General features: G+C 45.3%; 1 protein-coding gene across 2 annotated transcripts; it reads left to right on the top strand.

The window, feature by feature from the left end:
* The first annotated feature begins 697 nt into the window (after window positions 1–697).
* Window positions 698–2,780, top strand: SIVA1 (SIVA1 apoptosis inducing factor). 2 transcript variants are annotated; one of them, XM_057365691.1, is made up of 4 exons: window positions 698–1,022; window positions 1,160–1,336; window positions 1,964–2,120; window positions 2,560–2,780. In XM_057365691.1, the coding sequence occupies exons 1-4, from the start codon at window positions 905–907 to the stop codon at window positions 2,615–2,617; spliced, it is 510 nt and encodes a 169-aa protein (XP_057221674.1). In that variant the 5' UTR covers window positions 698–904; the 3' UTR covers window positions 2,618–2,780. The 2 variants fall into 2 exon arrangements, with proteins under 2 accessions (XP_057221674.1, XP_057221672.1); XM_057365689.1 differs by having other exon boundaries at window positions 1,961–2,120.
* Window positions 2,781–10,577: the final 7,797 nt, after the last annotated feature.

Genomic DNA, 10,577 nt, shown 5'->3' with positions numbered 1-10,577 from the left:
GAGCCAGCAGTGCCCTGGTAGCCAGGAGGAACATCCCTGTCCTGGGCAAGRGAGGGGATTGTCCTTTTCTCCTCTGAATTGGGGTGGCCGCACCTTGAATATTGTTCATTTTTGGGCACCACAATAATAATTCTAAAAGCCATTAAGCTATTAGAGTGTCCAAAGGAGGGCCATGAGGATGATAAAGAGCCTTGAGGAGAAGCCATACGAGAAGCAGCTGAGGTCACTTGATCTGTTCAGCCTGGAGGAGACGGAGGGGAGACCTCACTGCAGCTGCAACTTCATCGTGAGGGGAAGAGGAGGGGCAGACTCTGCTCTCGTCCCTCTAGTGATTAGCGACAGGACTCGAGGGAAGGGCATGAAACTGTGTCAGGGGAGGTTTAGGAAAAGGTCCGTCACCCAGAGGGTGGCTGGGCTCTGGAAYGGCCTCCCAAGGGAAGCGGTCACAGCACCAACCCTGACAGAACTCAAGAAGCGTTTGGACACCGCTCTCAGGCACGGGTGGGAGTCTTGGGGTGTCCTGTGTAGAGCCAGGAGCTGTACTCGATGATCCTTGCGGGTCCTTTCCAAGCCAGCATTTTCCGTGGTTCCGGGTTTATCACAAACGCGGCTCCCACAGCCGCTTTGGCTTTGCTTTGCCCCGCTCGGCGCTCCGGGCGCACGGAGGTGACGCCTGAGGGGCGGTGGCAGCGGGCGGGGCGGGCCCGGCGCCTCTGCCAACCCCGCCGGGCGCCCGGGACGCGGCGGGAAGGGAGATCTTCCGCTACGGACGAAGCTTCGCTCCCTGCAGAAAGAATGGAGCGGCCGCGGTTGCCGAGGGCCCCGAGCGGGATGTGAGGGGAGGCGGCGGCGCGGCCGTGACGCGGAGCGGGGCGGGGCGGGGCGGGCGTGGGTCGGTCCGGCCATGCCGAAGCGCTCCTGCCCCTTCGGAGAGGCGGCCCCGCTCCAGCTGAAGACCCGCGTGGGGCTGCGGGAGCTGAGCCGCGGCGTGCGGGGCGAGGAGTACCGGCGGGAGGTGTTCGGTGAGCGGGGCTCGGGGAGGGGGAAGCGCCGGGCCGGCCGCTCCTCCGGGGGATGTGCCCGCCCGCCGCTCCCCGCGGGGCCGCGGCCGTGGCGAGCCCGCCCCTAACTCTGCTCTGCTCTGCTCTCCCGCCGGCAGAGCGGACCCGGCGGCTGCTCTTCAGGGGTGCCCAGGCGTACATGGAGGGCGCGGCGGCCGCTGCTCGCCCGGCGGAGCCGGGGCCGGCCGGGGAGGCGCAGGGCGAGGGGCCCCGCTGGAACGGGCAGCTCCTCATCGGCCACGACGGCAAACTGCGGCGGCGGCCGGCGGACAGGGGTGAGTGCCCGGGCTGTGTCACAGAGCCGCGGAACACCTGCGGGAAGGGACCCGTTAAAGTGCAGCTCCTGTCCTGCCCAGGGCACGCCCAGCGTTCCCACCGTGAGCCTGASAGCSTTGTCCGAATGRTTCSTGAGCTCTGGCAGGGTTGGGGCYGTGAYCRCTTCCCCGGGTAGCCYGTTGYAGTGCCAGATCACCCTYTGGGTGAAGAACCTTTTCCTGATACCCAGYTTAAACCTCCCCTGAGTCAGCTTCATCCCATTCCCTCGGTTCGTTCCCCTGGTTGCCACAGAGACCGGTGCTGCCCCTCGCTTCCCCTCACAGGGAGGTCTRTACTACCACGAGTAGTTGTGTGCTGTGTAATTCTTCTTTATTGACTTACCCTAAAGGAAGTGTTAGATTTGAGCTGACGGATTCCGGAACTACCGCATGTTCTGCTTTAGAATCCTTTAGTGTCTTGCCGCTGAGCGGAGAAAGAACCAAGAAAGTTCCRAGCAGCTCCCTGCGCCTTTGCCCGCCCGAGCGTCCTGCCAAGTGCTGCCACCTGTAGCAGCTCTCGGGAYTTCCAGCAGCTCTCTCTGCCGTGCTGTAAAGCTCATCACTCCTTCCCGTGTCTCTCCCAAGCAGTCCCGCCCGTGGGAGCGTCCAGAGCCTGCTCGTCGTGCGTGAGAACGGCCGATGTGAAGGACGCGTGTGCGCAGTGTGAGCGGCTTGTGTGTCAGAGCTGCAGCCGGCTCTGCAGCTGCTGTAACGCGGTCACCTGCTCTTTGTGCTCCACCGTTGAGTAAGTTGAGTTTTGAAGCTTATTTTAATTATATGTGCCCTAAAAGTTGGTTCCAGCARATATCTRGCTCATACACATAAAGAACTTAAAYTCTTCCCYTGTTTTAGCWGWGTAAAACTGTCTGGAACATGCAAAYCTGTGTGAAACAGTCTRATCAACCTCAGTGCAAGCCTAGTTTAGCTTCTTATTTAAATGTTGTAGGAGGCAAGGATTTCTTCTGCTTTCCCACCAGCAATATAGCTTGCTGCCCAGTGCTGAATGCATGCAATACCAAGGAATAATTTTCTTTTTTTTTTTTTTTTTTTTTTTTTTTTTCCCCCATTGCTAACAATTCTGTGATATAAAGAAATACTGAATGTGCTGTGTGGGAGTCCCATGGTTGCAGTTGAAGGCACACTGACATTTTTTCTTCTGGTTTTGTTTTGTTTTTCCCCCCTAGTTATGGTGATGTGGGAGAGCAAGTTCTCTGCAATGGTTGTTCAATATTTCAAGTCTGAAACTTGCTGGAATAACCCTTGTGGCTAAAACGTCCATGAATTTCATGAAGTCTTCTCCTTACAGCTGGTCAATTAATCCTTTTAGCATGTGAACAAGTTACGGAATTTCTATGTTTTTTATCTTTATATTGTACTTTTAAATATTGTAGCTAAATAAACATTTATATTTTAAAGCTTTCTAGATTATTTTGAGTCGGCCTTCTCCTTTTCCCTAGTTGTCATATGCCTGTCTGGAAGGGATCACTCTATGCCCTTACCTGGTGTTCTACAGAACTCAGAATATTCTCTCCATGTGTTGGTCATGTTAGGACACACTTTTGTGGGATCAGAATAGAAATCAGTTGCTCCTTGTGTGCTTTCAGGTGAGTGTGGATCCATTCCAGACACACAACATTTTTGTTGGTGAGCGAACTGGGAAAATCAGCCAGGCCTGAAGGCTTTTCCAAATAAGCTCTTCTTCACAGCTGCACTGGCATGGCTTTGGATGTTTCAGCCACAGTGAGGTGCAGGTTGGCATCCTTTTTAGCCTGTGTAGCACTTTGTGTAACCATCCAGAGACAYTTTAAAACCATTTGTGCCCTTTAGGGTTTCCTGAGCGGTGTCACATCATTCTCAACCATCTGTGCCAGCCTAGAGATGCTGATGGATCTGGTTGGTTTCCCTGTCCTGCACGTTTTGGAGCCAGTTGAAATGGGAGACTTTACTGATTCTTACTCCAGTCTTCATTTTGAGCAACTTTGAAATGTCTCTTATCTTCATCCCTGTAGCAAACAAAAAAAAAAAACCTCAAGTCAGGTGAATAATGAAAGAATTAGTTGGAATGTGCAGGAATTTCACAGCATTATCTATCTTTTCAAAGCTGTAAAAGATGGAGTCAGGATGGTGACAGATCTCTGGTGCAGTTCCCAGCTGTCACGTATCATAGGGCAGATAAAAATGTTGCTCCTGTGGCAATCATTTTAAACCATAAAGCTGAGTTTTATGGATGGGAAAAACCTGTGGCTTACAGCATTTAGATGTTTGTTTTAGGGAAGAGTTTTTAAATTTGGCTTTGTTTCATTTGAAGCTTCAAGCAGTGAACAAAAGTGTTTTTCAGTCAAGCATATTTTTCAAACTGAAACCTTTAAGTATGTGTCTGCTTTTTCTTACTCTCTCCTGAGGGTGAGAGACTGAAAATAATGTTTTGCTTCTAGGCTCTGGGAAAGATGAGACATGTTGTTTACAAATGATTTGTGTTTCAAACTAGCTGATAGATATGGGGCTTTTGGCTCATTTAGTCACTGCTGTATTTCACAGAAAGCTGTCCTCTGTAAACAGTGACACAAATTTCATGACTTAATGCTCTTATTTGTTATCCTCTAGCTGCTTGAAAGATTGTTGTGCATTAAGATAGATACCCAGTGCTGTGTGAAGAGCTGGGAGGAGGAAATCAGGAGGGCTAGAAGAAGGTAAGAGGCTGGGAGGGGCAGGGCAGGAGGAGCACAGAACAGTGTGGCCAGATCTTTATAGATCTTTATAGATCTGGTGGTGGTGGTGGTGGTGCATCATACATGTAAGAAGTGGGGTTCAGTGGTTACCACACCTGCTACTCTGCCTTCAGAAGGTGAGGAAACTGCCTGTGTCTACCAAAAGACTCAAATATTATTCAGGAAAATTCTTGTTCTAGTCCTGCAGTTTTTAGATAAACGATCTGATGTAAGGCTGGGCACTGCTTGTAAATCTTTATATTGCCTACAGAAAAAAAGCCTGTGTGAAGGGAAAAATCTTCGGGTGAGAGGTCCAAAGATTTTTCTCTTTGGCTAATTAATTCCTCCTCACAAGGTCTGTCTGTTGCTACTGATCATGGAGCTGTAATAAAGTTACAATCCAACACATTGGGTACCCCTAGAATTGTAAAGGAGAGCCAGATAAATTGTCTGCTTTATTAATTGAGCAGGAAATTTGGTCTAATACTGTGCTTTTTTGTTGTTATTGTATATACTTCCCCCCCTACTCAGTGCAAAGTGTCAAAAATCAAAGTTTGCCTGCTGTTCCAAGGGAAGGAGATCCCCCGAGGAGTCAGCATATTGATGGGTAAAAAATATCCTGCAGTAATGATTTTACAGATGGATGGGAAATTTCTGAGGCCTGTGTATCATTATTGGTGACATGTGTCTCAGGGAGCACACTTTTATGTCTAAAAGGAAGTCAGCTGATCTGATCAAGATAAACAATTTCTTTTAAGATTAATACATGAGTAAATTCTAGAAATGTGTGGTTTCATAGACATCAGATATTTAAGGACAGTCTAAGGTGGTAAATGACTTCCGTATTCTCCAGCCTGTATTAGAAGAAATCCACAACATTGTAAAGAAGCTCAGTGAAAAGAACAAATGCACTTGAGTTGTCTCCTTCAATAGCTTTTGTTCGTGTGTGCATGGTAATTCCCAAATATTTGGCAGTTCAGGCCAGAATCTGCTTTCTTTCCAAGAGGAAAGTGAGCCATTCTACAGGTGATCCAGACAACATGGAAAATAAAAATAAATCAGTGTTAGCTGATTTATTCTGTAATTGATGTGGCTTTAGTTTAATACAACCAGCACCTCAGCCTCTTCCCCTCCTTTTTAGTGTCCTACACATTTGGGCCCTGACTTGTGGCCAATTTCTTTCATATTTCTTTTCTTATTTCAGGTGATAATGAGATGCAGCTGTATTTTACCTTAGAGCAGGGCACAAAGCCCAGGTTATGCAGGTGTGAGTGAAAGGCAATGTCCTTTTCTTCCTTATGAATGTGGGTAAGACATTTATGCTTTGCTTCTGTGCTGTATTTTCTGCCATCAGCTGTGAGACATCCAGAATTGGCAGCAATCTGCAAAGGGCTTAAATCTTTTGAATCTTTCTTTGAAGAGGTGCAGCCCAGAAGCAGAAGGAAACAGTGTCTTTGTGCCTAGGTTTGTTGGGTCTGGTTCTTTTGAAAATGCACAACTGGCCTCTGGCTGGTTTGGTTAGAGAGCAGCAAATGCCAGCACTGTGCAAGGAATAAATAAATACTTCTCTCTTTCACCGTGTTCCCTGCTAGTCATTGCAAGATGGCTTTGGGTTTTGACAGGATCAAACTGGATTAAAAAACTGAATCCTAGCAAAACTGAACTGCCATTAAACTCCCACGTGTGAAGTATGTATACAAACTTGTGTATACTGCTGCTTTGTAACTTTGGGTTAGATGTAATACTGTTTCATCATGGCAAACTGCAACTGGAAGCTGTTTGTGCTGCCTTCGCCTTCCATCTGGACTCCGATAGTGCTGGACACGAAACCCTTTGTGCTTGGAGAAATTCCAGTTGGTATAAAACCATGACAGAACATCACAGTCCGTTCTGTGTCTGTCGAGCTTTGTCTTCTGTTCCTTGCAGTGGTTTCCATGGATTGTCAGACCAAGCTTAGATCCCAGGATCCTGCAGGAACCTGCGGGGCTGTCCAAGCACAGGGAGGAAAACCCCAACCCACCCAACAGCAGCACTCAGACACGTGCAGGGCAAAACTGCAGCAGAACAGGCACTCCAGAAACAAAGTTTGCAGCACAACCTTGGATGTGGAGGCTTGGGAAATGAGAGGAATGTCAGGAGGCTCTTCCCAGGGAGCATCTTTGTGCCATCTTTGAGGCTTTTAAATGAGGACAGGTAAGGCTGAAAGACCATGTTGTACCCCCATGTTGAGATACCTGCTTCTCTTCCACCACACTCTTTAGGGCATTTCATTATGGAAAGGGGAATGCAGCAAAGTTTTGAACTTTGCTTTTAGTGAGGCAAATTGTTTAACCTATTAAGAGTAGCCAAGAGGCTTCAGAAAATATTTCTTTAAAGGATGAATGGGAGCAATGTAATTTAAAGACAAATAATTCTTGTGGATAGAAAATTGGAAGAAAATTATTCTAAATTACTTTCTATTTTACATTATTAAAATTGAAATAGAGTGAAAGTGATCACATGCTCTGTTGTGTATTTTAATGGCTAACACACACATATAACTTCTTTTTTTTTATAGATATTTAATTTCAACAGATATTGAAAGACCGTACTTTTTATGGTTGGTTGCATTTTGAACTGCTACAATTGTAATACAAGCTTTAATATTTGCTGCTGGTGTGTATTCTGGGCTTTTGTTATCTTGTTTTGTTCCTCTGGGAAAAGCCTCAGCTGGAATCAAATTATTGTCTTACACTTTTATTACAAGTTTTTAGTTCTCATGGTTGTGATCTGCATTAAAACCCCTGTGATAGATGTTAAGTTACTTATCTCTTGCAGAGCTTATTATTGCCTGAACATTTTGTGGTTATAGGATTTACTTTAAATTTTAGTATTTATTTAATTGTATTTTCTTACATTGTTTTACTCAAGGATAATAGTTTAAATCACGATCCCTTCTCCTTTGTTCTCCAAGGTACAGATGTTTTTCTGTTTCTCCTTTCCCTGGCAAAGGCACTGTTTAGGTTTCAGAACCCACATGTTATCACATCTAACACTGTCCTGATCTGTTCTGTATTTCTCTTTAACTTGCACTGAATTCCAACAGCTGCCAGCGGCTCCTTGTGCAGAAGTGCTCTTTAATCTGATTAGAAGCTTAAGATAAAGCATAATCCCTCCTCCAACCTTCACAGCAGAAGTTTCATCTCCGAGCCACAGGGTGGCAGCGCGATGTTGGGTTTGTGTCTATTGTTACCCAAATTTTATTTTTTCCTCAAGTCCTCACAGCTCGACTGACACTGTAACAATTGGACTGCAAGTTTGGGGAGGAAGTGTGTTTTAAAATATCCCCCTCATAAATCTGTCGGTCAAAACCAAATGTTCCCAAAACAGTTTTTCTTTTCTTAATCCCAAATACTTTGTACCATTCATAAAATATGGCCTTAAATTCAAAATGAACCATTTTGCCACCTGCAAAGACAAGAGCAAAATGTAAATCAAATACAAAAACATGAATCGATCACTTTTTTTTTTTTCTTTGAATTCTAATGTATCAGTATGACAAATAAGGGTGTTAAGATGCCAACATGTAAGTTCTGTCACTCTTTTCTTTAAAAAAAACCCAACAAAAACAAAAAACCCACTCCTACCAAAAAAATCCCAAACTAAACCAAACATTACCATTCCACATTTTTGGCATTTAATTAACATATCCTACTCAAGTTGCTTCTCATAAAGATGTGAAAGGGTATGCAAAAAGTAGGACTGTAAATCTGGACCAGGAAATGTGCAGTGGGGCACTGACTGGCAGAGGACCTGGTGATCCTGATGGTGATGAGAAAAGGTGAGGGTTGTGCCTTTCTTTGAGAAGAATGATTTGGGGAATGATGGGCTGGTCAGTCTGACCTCAGTCCACAGGAAGACTGTAGTGTGAATCCTCACAGAAGCTGTGTCCATCTCTACCATCCAGGGTGAGAACGTAACTGGGAACAGTCACACATTTATCAAGGACCAGTTACATCTGACCAACCTCACTGGCTCTTCTGATGAGAGGAAAGAAGGTGTCCTCACCAGGGGAAAGGCAAACCTTGTTGGGGTGCAAGAGGAGGGGCAGCACAACTGCTTTCTGTTTTGTTTTCCCACAAGATCTCTCTCTTTTGCCAGAGATCCAGAGCGGTTTCTGGTGCATACACAGCTTCAGTGGTCCTGAGATGTTACAGAGCAGAGAAACAACATGAGGGAACAAGAAGCCTGGCAACCTCCAGGTCACASATGGGGCACATCTCTGCTCTTCAGWGTCTACCAAAAGCACAGGTATTTAATGACTTTGTGAGGATTGCAAGGCTGCATATTCAGGTGTGGTGCTTTTGGATACACTCAGGAGTTTGTAGTGCTGTTGAAATGCCTCAGCACTCTGAGACCTGCTGCCTCCTTCTGTTCTCCTGAACATCGACTGCTGCTGTCAGAAATAGGAACTGGTGCAAAGCTATGTGGTCTGAGTATGTCCACTCTTACATCCTGTTTACTCTGCTAGAACTACTGATATGATGAAACTTACCCATACCCTTCAGTGTTTTGGTGGGATGTGCTGTACAGTGCAGCACTTAGCAGAGTATTGATTCCTGAGCCTAAAGAAATGATTCAATTTCCAACCAAGTAGTTTACATATACACTTTAATGCACTTTTATGTGTCCTGTCCCAGTGAGTTTCATTTTCGGAGCTTGGTTCTCCCACGCTTTCTTGCACTGAGTAATACCTCCCCAAATGACTAATCTGATTGTTCTGATTTCTCTTTCCATGATAGCAAGATTATTTACTATCCCAAAATAGATTTTAAAGTATTTTTAAACGCAGTAAAAACAAGCTTAGGAACCTGTGACTCTGATCAGTTTGGATGACCAGCATATGGAGTTAAAGTACAGTAAAATATAAGGTTGAAAATATGTAGACAATGTGCAGATTTTTGTGGTTTCCTCCCAAAAATGTTAAAAGAAGAAAGCCAGCTTGAATACTTCCTTCATAAGTTGTTTCCTCTTCTGCTGAGTGGTTTAACTCCAGGTTGTTCTGGAAGTCCTCGCTTCTCGGGAAATGAGAGAACTTGGTCTCATCTGGGCGTAGTCGCCTGTTCCGCTGCTTACAGAGCTGGTTTGAAGAAATTTATGTATTTAGATGGGTCACAGGAATGTAGGAGCTTTCTTACTCAGTCAGGAGTAAAGAGGTATTATAGAAAATTGATTTATTCCCACGACTTTGGATCAGCACTGCTGAACATGAGCTTCTGTAAGTCCTGAAAATACCTTTTGTTCCTCACCTACCTGACTGTGCTGTCTTGGTGAGACCAAGAACCAGAACTTACTGTGCCTTGAGTTAGAGGGACTTTCCTTCACCAGTACAAGACTTCACTCTCTGTTTACTCCATGCACTCCCCTACATCCCTGGTCATGGTTGGGATCATTGCTTGAACAGTTTTTCTTACATCTTGCACTGACTTTGTGCCTTCTGTGCCGATAAGGACACAGCGAGAGCTCATGCACGTCTGTTCCCCACAGCACTAACGAGTTTCCCATTTGTGAAGCGCAGTGCTGTCCTTGTTCTGCTGAAGAAATCATCAGTTCTTGTTATGCTGTCCCTTCCTTGCTGCTGCTGCTTGAAATACTGCAAAGCAACATGATTTGGGTTTTTTTTATCTTTTCCATAGTGCAAGGCATTGTGGAAAGTAGGATTAATATGCATTTGTGGCTCCGAGCTGTACCTGGAATGTCTGTGATATTAATTCCTCACGTGGTCTCTCTTGCCCAAGTTAAATGAAAGCTTCCATCATGACAAATGCTGCCAGAAATGAGAGTACCCTTTGAAGTTTAGTGGCATGCATCACTTGGACATGAAAACTAGTTCAAACCTCAACACTTGTTCTCTGTATTTTCTCAAGATTTTCAGTTCTTGTGAGGCCTTTAACTCAGAATATTTTCTTAGTTTGCTTAACTCCTGCTACCATCTGTTGTTCAGTAACAACTTGGAGCCAAGGCGGCTGATGGAGATCTGAGTTCTCCTAGATCAGCACTTGGCACCACGAGCTTTTTCACAACCCAACAAGCAGTTCCAACAGCTGCATGCATGAATCACTTAAGTTATAGTACCCTGCAGCACCCTGTAAGAATGGGCTTTGACAATCTGGTCAGATGCCACACAAGTAAGAGTGTGATGAACTGAGCTCCTTGGAAGGTGTGACATAAATTTAAGGTTATTATTTTGATATATATTTTAATGTAACATGCTCCACAGTTTCATTTCTGTTCAGAAAGTTTTGTGACTACCTAGATTGCATGGAAGAGTTTACAATTACTGAAAAAATGCAGTGGGCTGGGTGTTGTGTGTGTGTTTATTTGTTGTAGCAAACTGTTCTGACACATTCCCTGTGGCATTTCATATTACTGAGAGACAGTTTGCCCCAGCAGCAGAACAGCTCTTCACGTGCTTTCGAGCCAGTCTATATTTAAACCTGTCTCCAGCAGTATTT

The sequence above is a fragment of the Malurus melanocephalus genome, unplaced genomic scaffold (genome assembly GCF_030028575.1).
Source record: "Malurus melanocephalus ecotype Western Australia unplaced genomic scaffold, MMel_1.1 scaffold_57, whole genome shotgun sequence".
NCBI classification, from domain to species: domain Eukaryota; kingdom Metazoa; phylum Chordata; class Aves; order Passeriformes; family Maluridae; genus Malurus; species Malurus melanocephalus.
This window is presented reverse-complemented; position numbering and strand designations above follow the sequence as displayed.